This window comes from Oncorhynchus mykiss, chromosome 8 (assembly GCF_057628025.1).
Source record: "Oncorhynchus mykiss isolate SJ-2025 chromosome 8, ASM5762802v1, whole genome shotgun sequence".
Taxonomy (NCBI): Eukaryota; Metazoa; Chordata; class Actinopteri; order Salmoniformes; family Salmonidae; genus Oncorhynchus; species Oncorhynchus mykiss.
This window is the reverse complement of record NC_143029.1, coordinates 16,585,088-16,609,669: the sequence shown is the minus strand read 5'-3', so window position 1 is coordinate 16,609,669 and position 24,582 is coordinate 16,585,088. Positions and strand designations below refer to the sequence as shown.

Genomic DNA, 24,582 nt, shown 5'->3' with positions numbered 1-24,582 from the left:
ACCAATTACAGCGGCTGTTGGCAACCCTCCTGCTTTCTGACAGTAGTGCAGGTGGCAATCCACTGCTAAAGCACCCAATTTAAACCCCTAGAGGAGACACAACACCGTCTGGCGTACTATACAGTAATACCCACAGAGGAACAAAGTGCATTGTCTTGTGGAGGATTTAATAAAAGCTGCTATGGTTTAGGTACCAAGTAAGCTAAGAGATCAGTAAAGATCTGGGTGACATAGTGGGATGAGGAGGTTGGAGGGTGGGCAGTCTCAGGTGAAGTTGGGAGTCGGAGGGGAGGATGAGGTGGGCAGGAGTACCAGGGGGTGGCAGGCAGAGATGACTCACAGGTCCTTGGTTGACCACCCTTAGCAGGATGCATCTGTTTTTCGGGGATTCAGCTACTGTAATTTAACCTTGCTTCCTTTTCCGCTGAAAAGCGGATGTGGGAACTCCACTGAGGTGTTTCTTCTAACCCTGCTACGTCAGGTTACTGGTTGACAGATGCTCCCACAAAGAAAGCCCCTAACAGGATGACGCTGGCGCTGTAGGGCCCATGGGGTAAAGACGGATTATGTCTGAGCAGTAGATTATTCCTGAAACAGCACCTGCTTCTTTTACCCTGACACTCTTCGAGCGCATCCACACACCCAAGTTGGACCAGGAGAGCTCGCCTAGTTCCATGCCATGTCTGTCAGATGCCACCCTTGAATTCTCACCATCAGCGGGGAAACCAAGTCAAAGCCTTAGCCTATATGACCAGCCTCCTCTAATCGACCCCCAGATATTTAGTGATCCTAAGGACTGTGTTAGCATTCATGGGAACCACATGAGATAAAAAATAAGCCCAGGTGCAGAGTTTATACTGGTTTCAATATGCCTTGGAAATATGGATTCTTTGTTATTACACTATTCGTCTTCACTCTCCAAGCCACAGGAATTAAAGGTAAGCTTCAAGCTCCTTCTAGTTCAGGGAGCCATAAACCTTCAAACCTGAAGGGCACTATACTAAGCCTGTTTTTATAGGATCTTGCTGCTTTATATATAAAATGTTACAGCATTCATACAGCAGGTTGAACATTTTCAGTTCCAAAGAAAAGATGATTTTACAGTATGCACAATGTGTGTTTGGAACTTTACAACTGCAGTCTGCAAGATTCCGTTAAGGGTAATTGGGTTGAACCAAGCCTCAGAATGATAGAAAATTCACTTTTTTTATCTTTACTACTGCTACCTTTGAAGCTCTGGTGTGTAGGCCTACTGATTACGTTAACTTCTGATTTATCTCAGGAGCCACTGCACTTTGTAATGAGTGAATATGTCGGCCAGGATCCCAGCATATGGCGGAGAATATGGCGGGCAGGATGGGATTAAATCATTAAAATATTTTTTGTAATTTCGGGGATAATTTGTCCTAACCTTAACTTAATTCTCCTAACCTGCTATGTGAATTATCCTAACCTGCTGGGTAAGTTCTCCTAACCTGCTACGAAAAGTATAGTGCCTTTCCAAATCGTCCAATCAATTGAATTTACCACCGATGGACTCCAATCAAATTGTAGAAACATCTCAAGGATGATCAATGGACAAGATGCACCTGAGCTCAATTTCAATTCTCATAGCAAAAGGTCTGAATACGTAAAAAATATATTTATGTTTTTTATGTTTAATAAATTTGCAACATTTCTTAAAACGAGTTTTCGCTTTGTCATCATGCAGTATTGTGTGTAGATTGATAAGGATTTTTTAAAAAATTAAATCCATTTTACAATAAGTTTGTAATATAACGAAATGTGGAAAAAGGGAAGGTGTCTGAATGCCTTCCCGAATGTACTACCACATAGTCCAGAATGTACTACCATCAACCAGGATGACAGCATGTTGCTAATGGTGGCATAACAACAGGTTATGGGCCTATAGGGCTGCAGAATCTCTTATGCAGTATCTCCTATACAGTACCTACCATGCTGATGCCGATGAGCTTTCCCAGGAGAGTGATTTCCTTGCATTTGTCACAACCTCCTTCAACTTGTTTGAACTTTTGGCATGGGTTCATCCCGCATTGATGGTGTCAGACTCGTAGTTTCACACAAACTGGCAATAACTTGGTGACGTGAAAATGACTTGGAAGACACAACTGGCTAGAGAGACACAAAGGGTCAGATTGAATGGCTAGTTAAATAAATGTAGCTACAGTTGAAGGAATGCCTGTTCGTTATAGTTTGATTGTGCAGTGATCGTGGCTCTATGGTATAAAAGCAGAAATTACTCATTAAGTAGGCAATTAGATTGTGGATCATGGCATTACCCATGACTAGATATCTACACAAACTGGCTACTATTTTTGGTTGTTATAAACAGGTTTTCTTGTAGGATTAAATAAACGCACAGAATGAAACACTGTTTCAAGGTCTTTGAGAATTGCTCAAGCTGTAAATATTCATGGTAGGACAAAAGCAATGAATTAAATGTCATTTTCTGCGATGACTTAAGCGACTCAATTTCAGATGTGCACCCCATGCAACAAGAATTATTTTCAGAATCATTTTGATCCTCATGGATCCTCTTTTTCTGCATATGGCATGCAAATGTACTGACATCTAAATTAGGACTATGGTGGTCTCTGTTTCCTTGGTGACAAGTATACATCTGAAAAGGTCATGTTCCTTCATGGTTATATGATGTAGGATCTTAATTTGAACCAGTTTACTACAGCTGGAAAATAATCTTGCAGCAACAGGAAATGTGATTATAATGTGGATTACAATTAATGTGTAACAATGTGCGCTAAGAGGCAGGAAGCAAGTTCGGGGAGTGAGTGCTTAAATAAATAAACATAACATAATACAAAACAAGAAACTCGAACAGCACACAGACATGAAACAGAAACAACGACACCTGGGGAAGGAATCAAAGGGAGAGACATATATAAGGTAGGAAATCAGGGAAGTGATAGAGTCCAGGTGAGGCTGATGATGCGCAGGTGCGGGTAACGATGGTGACAGGTGTGCGTCATAACGAGCAGCCTGGTGACCTAGAGGCCAGAGAGGGAGCACACGTGACAAATATACATCTTTGTAGGGGTTGATACATTTAAAACTCAAGTCTGTGGTCAAAGGCACTGCATTGCAGTGCTAGCTGTGCCACCAGAGACTCTGGGTTCGAGCCCAGGCTCTGTCGCAGCCGGCCGCGACCGGGAGGTCCATGGGGCGACGCACAATTGGCCTAACATCGTCCGGGCTACCGGTTTGACCGGTAGGGATATCCTTGTCTCATCGCGCACTAGCGACTCCTGTGGCGGGCCGGGCACAGTGCGCGCTAACCAGGTCGCCAGGTGCACAGTGTTTCCTCCGACACATTGGTGCGCTGGCTTCCGGGTTGGATGCGCGCTGTACTTCTTATGACTGCAGGGGCAGTATTGAGTAGCTTGGATGAAAGGTGCCCAGAGTAAACGGCCTGCTCCTCAGTCCCAGTTTCTAATATATGCATATTATTATTAGTATTGGATAGAAAACACTCTGAAGTTTCTAAAACTGTTTGAATGATGTCTGTGAGTATAACATAACTCATATGGCAGGCAAAAACCTGAGAAGAAATCCAAACAGGAAGTGGGAAATCTGAGGTTGGTCGATATTCAACCCAGCCCCTATTGAATACACAGTGGGATATTGGTTATGTTGCACTTCCTAAGGCTTCCACTAGATGTAAACCGTCTTTAGAAACTTGTTTGAGGTTTCTACTGTGAAGTGGGACCGAATGAGAGAGGAATGAGTAAGGTCTGCCATGAGCTGACCATGCTCTGACCATGCACGTTCACATGAGAGGGAGCTCTTTTCCATCACACTTCTGAAGACAATGGAATTCTCCTGTTGGAACATAATTGACGTTTTATGTTAAAAACATCCTAAAGATTGATTCCATACATCGTTTGACATATTTCTACGGACAGGAACGGAAATTTTTGACATTTCGTCTGCAACTAGGGAACGCGCTTCATGACTTTGGATTTGTTTACCAAACGTGCTAACAAAAGTAGCTCTTTGGACATAAATGATGGACATTATCGAACTAAATCAAACCTTTAATGTGGAACTGGGATTCCTGGGAGTGCATTCTGATGAAGATCATCAAAGGTAAGGGAATATTTATAATGCTATTTATGAATAATATTGACTACCGAATATGGCGGATATCTTTTTGGCTGCTTTGTTGTCTGAAAGCTGTACTCAGATTATTGCATGGTTTGCTTTTTCCATAAAGTTAAAAAAAAATTCTTACACAGTGGTTGCATTAAGGAGAAGTGTATCTATATTTCCATGTCTAACAGTTGTATTTTCATCGACATTTATAATGAGTATTTCTGTAAAATGATGTGGCTCTCTGCAATATCACCTGATATTTTTGGAACTAGTGAACGTTACGCGCCAATGTATACTGAGATTTGTTTTTACATAAATATGCACTTTATTGTGTAACATGAAGTCCTATGAGTGTCATCTGATGAAGATCATCAAAGGTTAGTGATTTATTTTATCTCTATTTGTGCTTTTTGTGACTCCTATGTGGTTGGAAAAATGGCAGAATTTTTCTGTGACTTGGTGGTGACCTAACATAATCGTTTGGTGCTTTCGCTGTAAAGCTTATTTCAAATTGGACACTTTGGTGGGATTAACAACAAGATTACCTTTAAAATGGTATAAGATACATGTATGTTTGAGGAATTTTAATGATGAGATTTCTGTTGTTTGAATTTGGCGCTCTGCAATTTCACTGGCTGTTGTCATATCGTTCCCGGTAAAGGGATTGCAGCCCTAAGAAATTTAAGAAGCAGTGCGGCTTGGTTGGGTTGTGTTTCGGAGGACGCATGGCTTTCGACCTTCGTCTCTCCCGAGCCCGTACGGGACTGTAGCGATGAGACAAGATAGTAACTACTAACAATTGGATACCACGAAATTGGGGAGAAAAAGGGGGTAACATTTTTAAAGCATTTTTAACCCTCAAATACATTACACATTTTAAAATGACTGCGTTGCAGGAAAATTCTCCATCAACAGAGTGATCAAATTAAGATCCCACACCTGTAAACATCACTGTCTGCTGATAAGTGGTTTGATTGATGGCTGTCCTGAATTTCCCTCCCACCACTACAGTAGAACGCTCATCTCGCACAGCTGAGAGATCATTCAAAACAAGTAATTCTGTTCCAAATGGAAGCCAGAGACATTCATATTTGTATGCATAGATAGAATTCAATGACACACTAATATATTTCAGAATAGCCGTGAGGGAAAAAGTGGCTTTTCAACATAGGCTTTTCAAACATGATACAGTACACTATACAATTTGACACATCTTGAAGATATCATGGTTTCAATGTCTTTTTCCTTTTATCATGTTTTTGCAGAGAGGAATAATCTGGGCTCCTGGCAGAGTGAAGTTATCGGGACAGAAACAGAAGCCATCAATTCTATGCACTTGGTTGAACTTTTAAGAACGACCAAACAAAACTCTAATGTCAGAATGATATTTGACCTAGAAAAGCATCGTACAAAGAGGTCAGCCGTCTTTCACTCTGGAGTGAGAGTCTGTCCTCAGGAGACCATCAATGAGGTCATCGCCAGCCATCAAGCCTACTACAAGCTCAGAGGTATAGGCCTCCCATTCATTATAGTTAATCAATTGCTGTTCTGTTGGCTATTTCAGTGTCACATGTTCAGTATCTAGGTCTTCTGCCCTCGACAGAGGTCATGAGGTGAGGCCTCACCTGGGGCATGGCATCCATAGCCTCTGCTCAAACGAAATAGTGAAAATTGTTCTGTGCACTAGTTAGAAATGTTTAAATACACTATATATACAAAAGCATGTGAACACCCCTTCAAATTAGTGGATTTGGTTATTTCAGCCACACCCGTTGCTGACAGGTGTATGCAATCTTCACAGACAAACATTGGCAGTAGAATGGCCTTACTGAAGAGCTCAGTGACTTTCAACATGGCACCGTCATAGGATGCCACCTTTTCCAGCAAGTCAGTTCCTCAAATGTCTGCCTTGCTAGAGCGGCCCCGGTAAACTGTAAGTGCTGTTATTGTGAAGGGGAAATGTCTAGGAGCAACAACGGCTCAGCCACGAAGTGGTAGGCCACACAAGCTCACAGAACGGGACCGGCAATTGCTGGAGCACGTAGCGAGTAAAAATCGTCTGTCCTCGGTTGCAACACTCACTACAGAGTTCCAAATTGCTTCTGGAAGCAACGTCAGCACAATAACTGTTCGTCGGGAGGTTCATGAAGTAGGTTTCCATGGCGAGCAGCTGCACACAAGCCTAAGATCGCCATGTGCAATGCCAAGTGTCGACTGGAGTGGTGTAAAGCGCGCCGCCATTGGACTTTGGCGCAGTGGAAACGTGTTCTCTGGAGTGATGAATCACTCTTCACCATCTGGCAGTCCACGGATAAATCTGGGTTTGATGGATGCCAGGTGAACGCTACCTGCCCAAATGCATATTGCCAAACTGTAAAGTTTGGTGGAGGAGGAATAATGGTCTGGGGCTGTTTTTCATGGTTCGGGCTAGGCTCCCTAGTTCCAGTGAAGGAAAATCTTAACGCTACAGCATACAATGACATTCTAGATGATTCTGTGATTCTAACTTTGTGGCAACAGTTTGGGGAAGGCCCTTTCCTGTTTCAACATGACAATACCCCTGTGTTTCAACATGACAATACCCCGGTCCATACAGAAATGGTTTGTCATGATCGCTGTGGAAGAACTTGACTGGCCTGCACAGAGACCTCAAACCCATCAAACACTTTTGGGATTAATTGGAGCGGCAACTGCGAGCCAGGCCTAATCACCCAACATCAGTGCCCGACCTCACTAATGCACTTGTGGCTGAATGAATGCAAGTCCCCGCAGCAATGTTCCAACATCTAGTGGAAAGCCTTCCCAGAAAAGTGGAGGCTGTTATTACAGCAAAGGTGGGACCAACTCCACATGAATGCCCATGATTTTGGAATGAGATGTTCATCGAGCTGGTGTCCATATACTCATGGTCATGTAGTGTAAGTATAGAATGTGGACCATTGAAGTAGCCATAGCAGTACCTATGACTTATCCAGGTGTGCACCAGTGGGAAGCAGGTGTTGAGTATAGAGTCTAGACAGTGAAGAGAATTTAAGACAGTGCAGCAGAATAACACGGCATCCAGAGTCCCTTTGATTAAAGAGGTAGGAAGAAATATCACAGCTTCACCCTGAGGCAAGCAACATGCAATATTCCCTGGAAATAGGGTGCCATTTGGGACATGTTCCCAGCCTAAAAAATCAAATAAAAACATGATAACACACTTTTGTGAATTGACATGAAACATTTTCCCCACAGGTTTTGTAAAAAATATTAAAGATCAAACTTTCACCTTTTCATCAGAATATTATTCTACAACATACACTCTTGTCGTGTTTAAAGTCTCAAAATGGGTTGATTGAAGGATGAGAACAAACTGAATGATGGCAGCAATAGTCTTGAATTCATTTCAACATTGCTGCACATTTTATTTGTAAACCAATGCAGATGCACTTAGATTATTCTGCTAATTACCCCTTTTCACATTTTGTTTATTTTATTTTGAAGGAGTAGAGTGTCACATTGCGTAACTGATGGTTCTACATGGAACCCAAAAGTGTTCTGCTTAGAACCAAAAAGGGGTTCTAACTGTAACCAAAAAGGGTTCTCCTATGGGGACAGACAAAGAAAAAAGGGTTCCAAAAGGTTTCTAAGCGTGTAGGGAGGAAGTGTGTGCCTGGGTACGTGACTGAATTAAGTTGTTTGTCATGAGAATCATCCATGTCTTCGCTTGGAAAGTGAAGCCAGCATTTATGTCTCTACTATTGAAACCTTAAGTATCTGAAAATAATTTGCTGGATTTTAGAGTTATTTGTACTTTGAGAGAACACCATCACCCCAAATGGCACCCTATTCCCTTTATAGTGCACTACTTTTGACCAGGGCCAATAGGGTATTGAACTATATGGGGAATAGAGTGCTATTTGGGACCTACCCTCAGACTTGATGTGGATCTGTATCTATTGTGCTGAGGATCTTTCATTCTCACTGGAACACCGTTCTGTCTTTGGTCAGTTTGTCAGGAGGCTGTGTGGGAGGCCTTCCGGATCTTCTTTGACCGGATCCCTGGACCTACAGAATATACAACCTGGGTTCACACATGTCAACATGAGTCTCTGTGCCTCTCTGACCTGGCCAGTAACTTCAGCAACTCAGAGGAGCACATGAGTATGGTGTACAGGGTGAGGAACCAACGACACAACTCCATTTAATGTGTCATAACTGTGAGACCAATAATTGCTTACATTATTTGAATGAACATGTGCACGTTTTTATGTTGGGGGAGGGATAAAAATGTATTTTTAAATGCCAATGGGTGAATTTATGATATCATGTGAAATCCATTTATTTCTGCAGATTTTCCTCAAGAAACAATAGCATTGTTTCTCGCGCAATAGCTATAGGGAAAGCAGTTCTTGATTACGTTTCTTTCCCCTCTTTATTCAAACCTGTTGACATTTAATTATTACATATCAGTCTCTTGAGGGGAAGAAAAAAATATCCTCCTTATATTGCTCCCATTAACACACAAAACAGCACCCATCAATCTGGTCTAGTCACTTTGGTTATTTTACAATCCTATGAGGGTATAACATGCATATACTGTATATTTACAGACAGCACTCCTACGTGCATGTTTCAGTGGTACCTTACATCCTACACAGTTTTGAAGTGTTATGTTATTGGTTTGAATTGATGTGTGTGTGATTCATGTTATGATTGTGATTCTGCTCTCACAGAGGATGAACCTGGGAGTTGAGAGGCAGCCGACTGGGTAAGGATTAGAGACAGTACCTTATGCAGCCTGCTGTCTGCTGATAGTTGTCTAGGAGCACTGCTTTCTCACACACGGTGCAGCCCTCTTGAGTCAGGCTTTGTAGTTGACCTGCCACATAATGCCCTCTCTCTAAGTGCATAATGGCTGGTTATGGACACTCAATGGTAGAGTGGCTCTTGAGATATGAAGGAATCAGTCACACATCTTAGACACTGAACATGCATGATCGCAATTGTTACTGAAATTATGATAATAAAGTCAGGCGAGATGGTACATGAATAGTAAATTAACAAGAAATTAAACTAACTTATGCAGTTCTTTATTAGAATATGTCAAGCTGACATTGATTGTAACTAGGCAGCAGCAGCCACTGAGAAAGAAAGTCATAGGTAAAGACATTAGTACTTCATTCTAAGTTGTTAAATACCTATAAATTACCATCTCACGTGACAGAATTTCCATCAAGTATGTCCCCAGGTAGTTGCAATATATAAAATCCTCCTAGGTATACTGTACATGCACTCTTCCATATTCTACTGCTGGTTGATAGGCAGTCTAATCTTAGACAGGTGGAGAGCTTGTGCATTGCCATGGTATTGATCTTGTAAAGTAATTAGAGGATACAGTGCCTTTGGAAAGTATTCAATCCCCTTGACTTTTTACACATCGTTACTTTACAGCCTTATTCTAAAATGGATTAAATTGTTTTTTTCCCCCCTCATCAATCTACACACAATAACCTATAATGACAAGTTTAGTAATTTTTGCAAATTTATTAAAAATAAACTGAAATATAACATTTACATAAGTATTCAGATCCTTTTTTTTTTTTGAAGCAACTTTGGCAGTGATTACAGCATCAAGTCTTCTTAGGTATGATGCTACAAGCTTGGCACACCTGTATTTGGGGAGTTTCTCCCATTCTCTGCAGATCCTCTCATGCTCTGTCAGGTTGGATGGGGAGTGTTGCAGCACAGCTATTTTCAGATGTCTCCAGAGATGTTCGATCGGCTCAAGTCTGGGCTGTGGCTGGGCCACTCAAGAACATTCTTAGACTTGTCCCAAAGCCACTCCTGCGTTGTCTTGGCTGTGTGCTTAGGGTCTTTGTCCTGTTGGAAGGTGAACTCTTGCCCTAGGCTGAGGGACTGACCGCTCTGTAGCAGGTTTTCATCAAGGATCTCTCTACTTTGCTCTATTTACCTTTGCCTCGATCCTGACTAGTCTCCCTGTCCCTGCCGCTGAAAAACATCCCCACAGCATGATGCTGCTACCACCATGCTTCCCCGTAAGCATGGTGCCAGGTTTCCTCCAGACATGACACTTGCCATTCAGGCCAAAGAGTTCAATCTTCGTTTCATCAGACCAGAGAATCTTGTTTCTCAGGGTCCGAGAGTCCTTTAGGTGCCTTTTGGCAAACTCCAAGCGGGTTGTCATGCGCCTTTTACTGAGTGGCTTCTGACTGGCCACCCGACCATTAAGGCCTGATTGGTGGAGTGCTGCAGAGATGGTTGTCCTTCTGGAAGGTTCTCCCATCTCCACAGAGGAACTCTGGAGCTCTGTCAGAGTGACCATCCGGTTCATGTTCACCTCCCTGACCAAGGCCCTTCTCCCCCGATTGCTCAGTTTGGCCGGATGGCCAGCTCTAGGAAGAGTCTTGCTGGTTCCAAACCTCTTCCATTTAAGAATGATGGAGGCCACTGTGTTCTTGTGGACCTTCAATGTTGCAGAAATGCTTTGGTACCCTTCCTCAGATCTGTGCCTCGACACAATCCTGTCACGGAGCTCTATGGACAATTCCTTCAACCCCGTGCCTTGGTTTATGCTCTGACATGCACTGTCAACTCTGGGACCTTATATAGATAGATGTGTGCCTTTCCAAATTATGCTCAATCAATTGAATTTACCACAGGTGGACTCCAATAAAGTTGTCGAAAGATCTCAAGGATGATCAATGGAAGAGGATGCACCTGAGCTTTATTTCAAGTCTCATAGCAAAGGGGCTGAATACTTATGTAAATAAGGTATTTCTGTTTTTAATTTTTAATAAATTAGCAAACATTTCTTAAACCTGTTTTCACTTTTTCATTATGGGGTATTGTGTGTGGATTGCTGAGTAGTTAAAAAAAAAATCAATTTTAGAATAAGGCTGTAACGTAACAAAATGTGAAAAAAGTCAAGGGTTCTGAATACTTTCTAATGGCAATGTATGTGTGTGTTTTCAAGTGCTGTTTTTTTACAAACCATTAGCTTTATCATTCAATGCTGGGCTAATGTGGAACCATTTTTTACATTTAAAAACAAAAAAAGTTGATCTTGCATTTTGCATTACATAACATAACAAATATTCTCATCAGGTACAAACCTGAAAACATACCCTACATATTATTTTTCATAGTTACTTATGTGTATTTTCTTCTCTTTCACCTGCAGAATGGTAGCAGCCACAACCACAGCAGCACCGGGGGTCGCTGATATAACAGGTATGGCAAGACACTGTACCAAGCTGTAGCTGTGTCAAGACGCTGTGTCAAGACGCTGTGTCAACATGTGTCAAGCAATTGAATCAAGATGCACATGCCAATGGTGAATGAAATCTAATACACAGTATGAAATTGTAATTAACCGTTAAGGTCCAGAGGAGGCCCAGACTGCAACACCAGAACCACCTGCTCCTGTAACCGGCGTTGCCAGCGTCCCTGATGCTCCCGAGGTTACAGTTGAAGTAGAAACTGTGGAGGAGGAGGTAAACAACATTTATTTTAGTCTAGCTGTTTAGCTCGCTAACAGCTTGCAGACTGAAATGAAAGTTGACAGAAATATTGCTTGTTGTTGCCCAGTCCAGCTGTTGTCTTGTTCCTCTCAGACAGAGACAGTGAGCTGATAGCATTTAGCCATATGGTCTAGCACTACACCTCTTATCAAATACAGGTGACTGCCAACATCATGCAAACACTTGAGTAAATTATGGATACAAAGTATATTGAAAACAAGTGCTTCCACACAGGTGTGGTTCTTGAGTTAATTAAGCAATTAACACCCTGTCATGCTTAGGGTCATGTATAAAAATGCTTGGCAGGCCATTATTTTGTCTACCATGGCTATGCAGCTATAGGATGACAATGCTCCTACTCACAGGGCAAGAGTGGTCACTGAATGGTTTGATGAGCATGTAAACCATATTCCATGGCTCAATCACCAGATCTCAACCCAACTACGTATGGGAGATTCTGGAGTGGCTCCTGAGACAGCATTTCCACCATCATCAACAAAATACCAAATTATGGAATTTCTTATGGAATAATGGTGTCGCATCCCTCCAGTATTTTTTTATTTTTTTTTATTTTACCTTTATTTAACTAGGCAAGTCAGTTAAGAACAAATTCTTATTTTCAATGACGGCCTAGGAACAGTGGGTTAACTGCCTGTTCAGGGGCAGAACGACAGATTTGTACCTTGTCAGCTCAGGGGTTTGAACTTGCAACCTTCCGGTTACTAGTCAAACGCTCTAACCACTAGGCTACCCTAGTATAGTTACAGACACTTGGAGAATCTATGCCAAGGTGCCAAGGTTCTCAAATGACTGCCTCGCCTGGTTCACCAACTACTTCTCAGACAGAGTTCAGTGTGTCAAATCGGAGGGCCTGTTGTCCGGACCTCTGGCAGTCTCATATGGGGGTGCCACAGGGTTCAATTCTTGGGCCTCCGATTCTTTTCTCTCTTTTTTTCAACTCTTTTCTCTGTATACGTCACTAATGTCGCTCTTGCTGCTGGTGATTCTCTGATCCACCTCTACGCAGACGACACCATTCTGTATACATCTGGCCCTACTTTGGACACTGTTAACTAACCTCCAGATGAGCTTCAATGCCATGCAACTCTCCTTCCATTGGCCTCCAACTGCTCTTATATGCAAGTAAATCTAAATACATACTCTTCAACCGATCACTACCAGCATATGCCCGCCCGTCAAGCATCACTACTCTGGACGGTTCTGACTTAGAATATGTGGATAACTACAAATACCTAGGTGTCTGGTAGAACTGTAAACTCTCCTTCCAGACTCACATTAAGCATCTCCAATCCAAAATTAAATCTAAAATCGGCTTCCTATTTCGCAACAAAGCATCCTTCACTCATGCTGCCAAACATACCCTCGTAAAACTGACCATCCTACCAATCCTTGACTTCGGCGATGTCATTTACAAAATAGCCTCCAACACTCTACTCAGCAAATTGGATGCAGTCGATCAGAGTGCCATCCGTTTGGTCACCAAAGCCCCATATGTGACCTGTATGCTCTTGTTGGCTGGCCCTCGCTTCATATTCGTCACCAAACCCACTGGCTCCAGGTCATCTATATGTCTTTGCTAGGAAAATCCCTGCCTTACCTCAGCTCACTGGTCACCACAGCAGCACCCACCCATAGCACGTGCTCCAGCAGGTATATTTCATTGGTCACCCCCAAAGCGAATTCCTCCTTTGGGCGCCTTTCCTTCCAGTTCTCTGCTGCCAATGACTGGAACGAATTGCAAAAATCACTGACTGGAGACTCATATCTCCCTCACTAACTTTAAGCACCAGCTGTCAGAGCAGATCACTGCACCTGTACATAGCTCATCTGTAAATAGCCCATCCAACTACCTCATCCCCATACTGTTATTTTTTTTTCTGCTCCTTTGCACCCCAGTATCTCTACTTACACATTCATCTTCTGCACATCTATCACTCCAGTGTTTAATTGCTCAATTGTAATTATTTTGCCACTATGGCCTATTTATTGCCTTACCTCTCTTATCCTACCTCATTTGCACACTGTAAATAGTATTTTTTTTGTATTATGTTATTGACTGTATGTTTGTTTATTCAATGTGTACCTCTGTGTTGTTTGTGCCACTGCTTTGCTTTATCTTGGCCTGGTCGCAGTTGTAAATGAGAACTTGTTCTCAACTAGCCTACCTGGTTAAATAAAGGTGAAATAAAATAAATCAATAAAATTGAAGATGTTCTGGCTCGTGGTGGCCCAACGCCCTATTAAGACACTATGTTGGTGTTTCCTTTATTTTGTCAGTTACCTGTACAGTTACCTGGTCCTATTCATTAGGGCAAAACGTAGCATGATGTTTTGCAATGGAAAACGAAAACCAGTGATTTCTTATTGGACAAGTTCAGGTTGTCCCTCCATGTTTTCAATCTGTTTTCTTTTCTTTTTGTGCCTAATGAATAGGACCATGTTGTCTTCTGTTTGTAGGACTCTGAGCTGCCCAATGTTGTCCCAGAGCAGCCTGTGGAGGCGATAGTGGAGTTCAGTATTAACCTCGTGGACCCAGGCTACAAGGAACTACTGGACGACCCTGACTCCCCCCAATATGTTGACCTCTCTCATCACCTGCAAGACCAGGTGAGATTATAATATAGCCTGGTCCCAGATCTGTTTTTGCTTTTGCCAACTACATTGCTGTCATTGTCAAGCCAAAAGGCATGAACTTTTGTGACAAGGTGTTGAAGGCATGATGGCCTACAGACTGACACCCAGGCTAGCTGACATACTGCACAGTAGAAGACGAGACATATGGGAGCTCTGTAGTCTGTAATCCTCTTTATGTCCATCATTAAAATGTTATTGATGATTTTAAGTCCCTAAGACCAATGATATATACGTTTTGATTCCCTTGAGGTACAGTTTATTCCGTGTCAGTTTATTGAGTGTTTTTTAATAGGTTTTTAATGTAGGCACAGAGCCTCAAACAACATTTCCCAATGAAAATAAAGGCATGATCTTATCAGTGTAACACAATCAACTGTCGGATGTAGGCGCCTGATACAAGTGGTACTGTCCTCATAGGTTGTGGCCCTCTGAGGGAGTTCATGGTAAAGATGATTATATAATGCCACAGGACCATGAGCCAGAGGCAGATAAAGCAGATTAGTGAGTTCCACTTGGACTGTCGGTGCTGGATTCTCAACCTGACTAGACCAAGGCCTAGTCCCGATTCTCCACCCTTCTCCCAAAGTATGCAATTGCACATTCTCAATGGTAGAGATTCCCTCCAGCCAATGCTTGCACCAATCCTATGCTTTTAAATCCATGACAGTGAAGGTGCAAGTGCACATTTTTGGAAAAGGGTGGAGAATAGGGACGTAGCCCAAAGCTCTGCCAACCGTTTTACTCTTTGTGAGAAAATACATCTGATTAATTTCACATAACGATCCAATTCAAGTGCTCTGGAGGCTATTTCGCACATACTGTATCGAGCTTTATTGGAGATGGAGTCCTTCATTGGATTTCCCCCAATGGACTCTCAAAGCTCCATAAGAGATGATTATGTCATAAGTGTGTGCTAAATGTGATTAACTAAAGAAAGAGCTCAATTAATTTAGGTGTCTCATTCATACATTCCTCTGCACTGATTTACAGTACTAGGGAATATGATCAGATTACATTATATAACTAGTAACATTTATTTGTCTTATTATTAATGGGACTGCTATATGGACTGGAGAGAAATGCCATCATATGTGATTCTGTAAGCTTTAAAACAAACTTATTTTCCCACAGATGCTCCATGTTTTTGACAAACTCCCAGGATTTAAAGATATCAATGTTTTGGGAATCAGGTAAGTCTGTGGCAGACATGAATAATCACATCTGGTGCCTTCGTTCTTAATACTGACGTTTTGGTGAGCAAATTAAATGGCAATAGATTAGGTTAGACAGATGAAAGACAGGTGCAAGCTGGGAACCCTGCCAGTAGGGATCAATCCACAGCATCTCACTGCACTGAGAAATTCCTCTGAGACTCAATTTATTTAATCGGACCTTCTTAACAAAGTGTTGATTTGGCATGGACACGGATTCATTTGAAAACAAAACTAGCTCATTCCCACCTAGGTGAAATTCAGTCAAATTCTAGGAACAGAAAATATTTGAGTGCCATCCAAGCCATTCTGTCATGTGCTCTTGGCTATGCTGACTGTAGTAAGAACTGAATACTTGTCATTAGTGTGACTCACATGCATGCCAAAAATATATACCTTTCCTTTCCTGTGTGTTAACACTGAAGGTTATTATATCTTTACATTCAAATGCAAAAGTATACATGTCAAGCACAGGTGGCTGGTGAGGGGAGGATGGCTCATAATAATGGCTGGAATGGAGTGAACGGAATGGCATCATACACATGGAAACCACGTGTTTGTGTCTGATACCATTCAACAATTCTATCCCAGTCATTACTATGAGCCTGTCCTCCTCTATTAAGGTGCCACCAGCTGCCTGTGGTGTCAAGAGACAAACACCCTGTGATGTCATGACACACGACCAGCAATGAATGATGATCTATTTCCTTGTAGATGGCATGTCATTATGTCACATACTAACGGCCTATTTTCTTCCCCTGTCCAAATCCTAGCGAGACCCAGGAGAGTGACGGGTAATTGAATTACTGTAATGAGAGCCATCTTGAGTGGTAGCTGCTGTTTCCCTCTGTGTGCTTGTCCCTGTCTGTCTGCTTTTCCTCTCAGTGTTAATCTGGATCTAACACAGGGCCCAAGGAGAGAGGGATCACACTAAACAAACACCAACTTGGCAATTACTCAGCTCTAAGTGCAGCCATGGTGGGTCAATACATCAACCAGGGACACAGTTGAGGAATGAGGACCAAAATCAGCTGAAACTAGGCCTACATTTGATATCCCTTCTGTATCTCATTGAAGGTTAACATGTGCTTCTTTAAATCTTTCTGAAAGGGTGTTAATGCTCCTGTCTTCTTCATTTTAGGATGGAAGGAAATTAAGCAGTGCAATAAAACCCCTGTGTGAATAGAATAATTGCCGAGTTGCTCCCTTCCCTAATTTGCAGGGCCCATTGTGGCCAGTGCTGTCACAGGCAATAACATCCTCAAGCCTGCTCCACTAATCTGATAAATGATTCACAACTAATTCGACTTTTGTCTGTGTCTTCACTATTTACAAAAACAAAATGGAAAGAAATCCACCATTGATGGTATCATTACTATTCTAATCAAAATCCCATTTAACTAATCTGTTTGTCCTCCAGCTTCTCTATGTCAGAGCTGCATATTGAATACATTTTTGATAGTGTCTATAAAATCAGCCATTTTTGACTCTCCAAATTTTAAACCTGACAGAGGATTGCTGTGTTTTTAGTTTACGTAGTTAAATCCTTATAGTTTATCTAGATCTGTATAATGCAGTACATCACCAAGAGCTACTATTTTCTGCTCTCATACAATATATTCTTATTTTTCAGACCTGGAGCAGTGACAGTGCACTATTCCCTGGTCTTTGAGACAATTTCAACAGAAATTTCAGAGGATGACACAGGGACTCCAGTGTCAGCTGTGCCCAGCCTGCGGGAAAGGGTGGCCAATGCTTTGAGTGAAGAGGCCTCTCTACCAGTGGATCTACAGTCATTAAACTTTGAACCAGGTAACCAATTCCCTGTGAATAAGTTATGTTATATTTCTAAAAGACATGATTTTGCATCGTTTTTGTACATCTTTCCACAGTAAAAGTGATTCCATTAACTACAACACCTATTGAGGAAGCTGTTGAAGAAGTGATTGAATATGTAAGTACTGGCATTTTAATCTAAACTACCTAAGGCGAAATACCAAACCTTGGAAATATGCATCAACATGCTTTTTTGTCTTTTCCATCAACAGTCCAGTACGCCATCAATCCACAACGACCTGGAAATAGCCATAGATGAGCCAGAGATTGTTGGGGAGAAGCCTCGTCTGGATGTTCCACTCGGCCCTGTGGAAAAGAAAAATGCTCTCGTCAACCTCCTGGACTCTACAGACATTCCAGATGAAGAAGTAGAAGAAGAAAAAGCCCCACCAGAGAGGGGTGATGTGCCTTACATCTACGAAGATGTTGATGAGAGGGAGTTTGAAGCAACAGCTGAACCAGAGGAAGAGGTGCCATTTATCACACACATGATTGAAACCATCCATGCCATTGATGAGGGAACTGGTGAGCTTGTCAGAGACTATTTCCCAACCCCTCCTGCTGAGGACTCTGCTGCTGAGCCCAGCGTTCCAGAGGAATACCCTGAGCCACCTTTTGGCAATTTAGTTCCTACTAATGGGTACCCTGTCTTACCCCCTGAGGATTTGGATATTACCTCCGTTCCTGAAATAGAAAGTATAGAAACTGATGCTCCAGCTGAACTCCCTCCTAACTTGATATCAGAGGAGAAGGCTGTTGTTGAGGAGGAGGCTGAGCATACTCCAACCCCTCAGATTCTGCTCACCACAGCCACTGAAGAAGAGCTGTCTGACCCTGGATTACCTGTAACGACTCTCTCAGCCATCACAGATCAGCCTACTACTGAAGCAATAGAGGACCTTGAAGTTGAGGAGAATCTTATTCCGATTGAAGAGGAAGAAGTTGAGGAACCAGAACCTGAGGAAGAGGTAGTTGAGCTATCGGGACCTGAGGAAGGGGTAGTTGAGCTATCGGGACCTGAGGAAGGGGTAGTTGAGGTTTCGGAACCTGAGAAAGGGGTAGTTGAGGTCTCGGAACCTGAGGAAGAGGTAGTTGAGCTATCGGGACCTGAGGAAGAGGTAGTTGAGCTATCGGGACCTGAGGAAGGGGTAGTTGAGCTATCGGGACCTGAGGAAGGGGTAGTTGAGGTTTCGGAACCTGAGAAAGGGGTAGTTGAGGTCTCGGAACCTGAGGAAGAGGTAGTTGAGCTATCGGGACCTGAGGAAGGGGTAGTTGAGGAACCGGAACATGAGGAAGAGGTATTTGAGGAATCAGAACCTGAGGAAGATGTTAATGAACCACCAGCAGAAGAAATTAAAATCATCCAACCTCTGGAATCTGTAGAGGACACTCTCTTTGGAGAGGAAACTTATCCTGTTGAAGAGGACAATATTGTGCCAATAGAAGACCAGTCATCTGAGGAGGACATGGAGGAACTATTGCCAGAATACCCTGGATATGAGGACATCTACCCTGACGAAGTTGTTGATACTGTGGACCAATCAGGTGAGCAATGCAGGTTATTAAAGCTGTTCTAGCCCTGTAAATGACTACAAAACGCAGAGACAATTAAACATTTAAAGTAATACATTTTGTTGATAGAGGTGTGCAGGTGCATTACAGCTAATTATTAGAGTTCGGCCCAGAGAGGAGATATATTAATGTTCTATATTTGGACTGAGTGCTGTGCTGCGTGATGATGAAAGAACAGTAATGTGGTGTTCATCATTTCGTACGCGGTCAATAAAAGGCTTTTGATAATTCATTTGTTACATTTTAATAATTTAGCAGACACTCTCCTCCAGAGCACTTAAAGTAGCGAGTGCATGCATTTTGATACTTAAGCATTGTTCCCCCGTGGGAATACACCCCACAAACCTGGCATTGCAGTGCCATGCTCTACCAACTGAGCCACACGGGACTTACCAATTACCAATGGTTACACCGCTGAGGGATACTGTACTTTATCAAACAATGCAGATAGATTTTTTTTATCAAATAAATATGAAGAAATATTATTCACAGCAGGGCCCTGCAAAATGTCTTGCCTGAAACTGTTTCATCCCTGCAGCCATATAGGTAATGAATCTGCATATTCAGTATAAATTAGGATTATTTACTGGACAGTTGGAAGGCATTTGCAGTATGGGTAAAACTCACTTGTGATGGTTTGTGACTTATTGAAATATTATCTCCTGTTTCAAAGATCATTCACCAGAGGACAGTGAAGTGGAAGAGGCTGCATTGCCAGAGGACAGTGAAGTGGAAGAGGCTGCATTGCCAGAGGTCAGTGAAGTGGAAGAGGCTGCATTGCCAGAGGTCAGTGAAGGGGAAGAGGCTGCATTGCCAGAGGACAGTGAAGTGGAAGAGGCTGCATTGCCAGAGGACAATGAAGTGGAAGAGGCTGCATTGCCAGAGGACAGTGAAGGGGAAGAGGCTGCATTGCCAGAGGACAGTGAAGTGGAAGAGGCTGCATTGCCAGAGGTCAGTGAAGTGGAAGAGGCTGCATTGCCAGAGGTCAGTGAAGTGGAAGAGGCTGCATTGCCAGAGGTCAGTGAAGTGGAAGAGGCTGCATTGCCAGAGGTCAGTGAAGTGGAAGAGGCTGCATTGCCAGAGGTCAGTGAAGTGGAAGAGGCTGCATTGCCAGAGGATAGTGAAGTGGAAGAGGCTGCATTGCCAGAGGTCAGTGAAGTGGAATTGGCTCCATTGTCAGAGGTCAGTGAAGTGGAATTGGCTCCATTGCCAGGGGTCAGTGAAGTGGAATTGGCTCCATTGCCAGGGGACAGTGCAGTGGAGATAGCAGTGACAGCAGAACCCATCCCAGACTCTTCACCAACACCACCTGCAGAATCTGGCACTGTGCCTGAGGTAGATGAAACAGAGTCAGCTTCAGAGTTACAACCTACTGAGGAGGATGCTGAGGAGCCTGAGGTGGTTGTTATCGATGAAGAGGAGGCTGAAGAGGAGGTCATAGATGTCTCGGAACCTGAGGATGAGAGCGTGCAAGACGTTGCAGACAATTTTGACCAAATGGACCTGGTGAGCACAGAGGCCATTGACCTTCCAGATGCCAGTGGATACCCATTGGCTCCCGAGGAGCACCCCTTTGAGACCACAGCGTCTCCACCACTGAGATACCTGACCACGCCCTCCATGACCACGGCCAGTAAAGGAAGGGAGCTGGTAGTGTTCTTCAGTCTACGGGTCACCAACATGAGGTTCTCAGATGATCTCTTCAACAAGAGCTCTTCCGAATACAAATCCCTGGAGAACACCTTTGTGGAGCTGGTGAGTGAGAATGAAATATGTTCATAAAGAGATAAGTGACAGCATTTATTTGTTGCGCTACAGCAGGCTACTGAACCCAATGTCATAAGATTAAAACAGGATACTGCCAGCCCATGTGAGGGAAGAAAGATAATAGGAAGTGGCCTTGGTCCTTATTACTAGGCAATGCTGTGTAAGCCCATATACATTGACTTATCACTGACAAATGACTTAGAAAGGAGGAACTGCTTTACACCGATTTACAGTCTGCATTTCACAAGATGGAAAAAAGTGTATTGTGTTGCCTATTTCAGAAGGACATTAGATGGAGGTGGTTATTACAACCTGGTTGATAACTAGCTAACATTTTCTTAAGGCATTTGCATCACAGTCTGTTTGTTATTTAAAGGTCCAAAGCAGACATTTTTATTTCAATATCAAATCATTTCTGGGTAACAATTAAGTACGTTACTGTGATTGTTTTCAATTAAAATTGTTGAAAAGAAACACACATAGCTTCACAACAATGAGCAATTTCTTAGTTTGGATCTCTCTTTCTTATTGTTCTATTAAACAATTCACCAGGCAGACCAAAACTCCACCCCACCAAAATAGGCTGAAATTTCAGGCAGTCTTTTCAAACAGCTCTTACACTAAAAGCGCATTATCATAATTTTCAATCTACAGTATTATTCCAACTTTATTGTGTGGAATTATATACAAAACACATGAACATCACATTTTTGACTGCACTGGGCCTTTAAGTGATTAGATTGAATCATTTAGATTAATGTACTGCACTCTAACTAATGGCTCTTAGCTTAATTAATGCTGAAAACTGCCTGACCTGCGCTGGAACAAAACTGACATACTGTAGCTTCAATTCAGCTGGTTTTAATGGACTATTTTTGAGTGACATCCTATTCAAAGCCCAGTGTTATGCATGATTCCTTTTTCTTCTGACTAAACTGACATGCCTGCTTCAACATTGACTTAAATTAGCAATAAGTCATAAGATGGTAGATTCAGCTTTCAGAATAACGTACATTGAAATGATACAGCTGATGGGTATGTTGTTTGTGACAGTATAGGCCTGGTTAACCTTTCTTCACCTTTCTACTGAGCTTGATGATTGGTTGTACTGTATCATCAACAGGTGATTTAGATTTACTTATGCACATAAGTAGATTCATTTGTCTCACATCCACGCTGAAACAAATGCAACGTTCCCCTCAGTGTACAGAGCGATGACTTAGTTTACAGCTAATAAGCTGAAGAAGATGAGGGATGTGCCATGTTGAGAACAGAACACTTTCACACTGCTCTAGTTCCTTTTGACGTGATAAGATGGGAGGGAGGGGGAGAGCGAGAGAATCTTATTTTAGACATTTTTTTGTTGTTGCTGTCACAATGTCATTGGCCCAATAGCCTCGCCACTAAATGCATGCTGCTAACCCCTCATACTCTCCACATGTGCAGAATCCAACTGAATAGCCTGTTTGAGCTCATATCAGGATTCAAAATGACACTAGTTGTAAATTGAAGGGCCAGGGGCCAGACTCTCTATCCCTGTTTATTCCTGGTTCTAACATGCGTCCTTTGTCCTAATCTTATCTACAATCTGATTGTGCCCACATTTTTAGACAGGTGTAGACAATTAAAAGACACATTGATCTGATCTTCCTGACTACCTACGAAGGTAGTCAGGCACGCATTGAATCTGGATAGCTTACAAGTGTAGACGGATCTGGACAGAGAAACCATTTTAAATCATAATTAATCCACCCTCTAAAATTATTGACAGGTGGCACCATTGCCTTATGACATCAATATGTGTCAAAATAAATATTATTTTGAAAGAATATCTGTCAAAAAACTTACATACAGGGAGGGATCAGGAAATCTAGTCACAATGAGAACACAGAGGATGGATAAGAGACACATTGTCATACCAAGTGTAGACGCATGCCTGGAAATGTGGGCACAATCAGAATGTGAACAAGATCAGGACACAGGACATATTAGAACCAGGTACAGTGGGTATAGAAGGTCACCAACCCCTTTCAAAATGTTCTGTTGCCTTACAACCTGAAATGAAAACACAAAATCAGACTTTTTCCAGCTTATTTACACACAGTAACCCGCAATATCCCAGTGAACATAACTTTTTGTTTAAAACTCAAATGTATTAAAATGAAAACAGTCAAATACTCTATTTGGATAAGTGAACACCCCGACGAGTTAATACTTGGCGAAACCATCTTTCGCTTGAATTACAGCCATGAGTCTCTTTGAATACTTCTCCACTCATTTTGCACACCTAGTGTCACGTTCTGACCATAGTTCCTTTTTTATGTCTTTACTTTAGTTGGTCACGGCGTGAGTTAGGGTGGGCATTCTATGTTGTTTTTCTATGTTTTGTTCTGTTGTTATATTTCTATGTGTTCGGCCTAGTATGGTTCTTAATCAGAGGCAGGTGTCAGTCGTTGTCTCTGATTGGGAGCCATATTTAGGTAGCCTGTTTTCTATTGTGTTTTGTGGGTGGTTGTATCCTGTCTTAGTGTTTTCACCATACGGGACTGTTTTGGTTGTCTGGTTGTACTTTTATTAAATACATTTATTAAATATATCATTATGGACACTTACCACACTGCACATTGGTCTGATCCTTGCTACTCCTCCTCTGAAGAAGAGGAATTCCGTTACACCTAGACTGGAATATTTGCCCGTTCTTCCTTGCAGAATTGTTCAAGCTCAGTCAAATTGCATGGTGACCGCTCATGGACTGCACTCTTCAAGATTCTCGATGGGATTTAGGTTGGGGCTCTGACTAGGCCACTCAAGGACATTCACCTTCTTGTCCTTCAGCTGCTGTACGGTTGCGGTTACGGTACGGTTGGGGGGTCACTTACCCAAATATGGTGTTTTACGTTTAAAGTTGTTTTTTTTCACAAAACAATTTTTTCACTTGGATATTGTGTGTAAATCAAATTTGATGGGTTTTTCCATTTCAGGCTGTAAGGCAACAAAATGTGAACATTTTGAAAGGGGGTGGTGACTTTCTATACCCACTGGACAAATGAAGCTTCTGAGAAGTTAATGGATTTGAAATGCCAGCTCATTGTGAATAATGATAAAGGAGAGTGCAGGCATAGATAGATGGATGTATGTATGTATGTAGTCTCTTTGGCACAGAGTGACCCTTAATATGGTACTTACTATTCTATTTGAGCTACAATACAAATCGGTGTTCTACTTTACTGGAGCAATAGGCCTCCACAGTGGCGGTGTCATAATACCCATAAAACGGGTGGTCCCACAGGGGATTTAAGAAAGACTTCAAATAAGGGCTGTGTTTTGTGAAGGCTTACTCTGGCATGATGTTTTGATAACCATGTAAAGGTGACTTTTATCAATATATTAGACTATTTACTCTGATTTCAAAAATGCTAATCAGCATCAAGGTAGACATCATGCAAAACTACAAATCCCTATCAGCTCCTGCACATCATCTATAGCTGACACCTTTGCAAAACAGGTATTGTGTCATTGTTGAAAAACAGTGAAGACATCAAAACTATGAAATAACACATGGAATCATGTCATAAGAAAAAAAAAGTGTTAAACAAATATATTTTATATCTGAGATTCTTCAAAGTAACCACCCTTTGCTTTGATGACAGCTTTGCACACTTGGCATTCTCTCAACCAGATTCATGAGGTAGTCACCTGGAATGCATTTCAATTAACAGGACTGCCTTGTTAATAGCTGATTGGTGGGATTTATTTCCTTAATTCATTTGAGCCAATCAGTTGTGTTGTGACAAGGTAGGGTGGTATACAGAAGATAGCCCTATTTGGTAAAAGACCAAGTCCATGTTATGGCAAGAACAGCTCAAATAAGCAAAGAGAAACGA

At 42.1% G+C, this 24,582-nt stretch overlaps 1 protein-coding gene across 1 annotated transcript in view; it reads left to right on the top strand.

Moving 5' to 3' along the window:
• Positions 1-260: 260 nt before the first annotated feature.
• LOC110529191 (interphotoreceptor matrix proteoglycan 1) overlaps positions 261-24,582 on the top strand; it is a 37,017-nt gene continuing 12,695 nt past the window's right edge. The window contains exons 1-13 of the mRNA XM_036984868.2: positions 261-938; positions 5,397-5,639; positions 8,125-8,291; positions 8,850-8,884; positions 11,318-11,367; positions 11,518-11,630; positions 14,136-14,285; positions 15,444-15,502; positions 16,297-16,317; positions 17,157-17,335; positions 17,416-17,477; positions 17,572-18,904; positions 19,605-20,686. Of these exons, the coding sequence (XP_036840763.2) occupies positions 869-938; positions 5,397-5,639; positions 8,125-8,291; positions 8,850-8,884; positions 11,318-11,367; positions 11,518-11,630; positions 14,136-14,285; positions 15,444-15,502; positions 16,297-16,317; positions 17,157-17,335; positions 17,416-17,477; positions 17,572-18,904; positions 19,605-20,686 (3,564 nt within the window). The 5' untranslated portion in view covers positions 261-868. The remainder of the gene's footprint in view (positions 939-5,396; positions 5,640-8,124; positions 8,292-8,849; positions 8,885-11,317; positions 11,368-11,517; positions 11,631-14,135; positions 14,286-15,443; positions 15,503-16,296; positions 16,318-17,156; positions 17,336-17,415; positions 17,478-17,571; positions 18,905-19,604; positions 20,687-24,582) is intronic.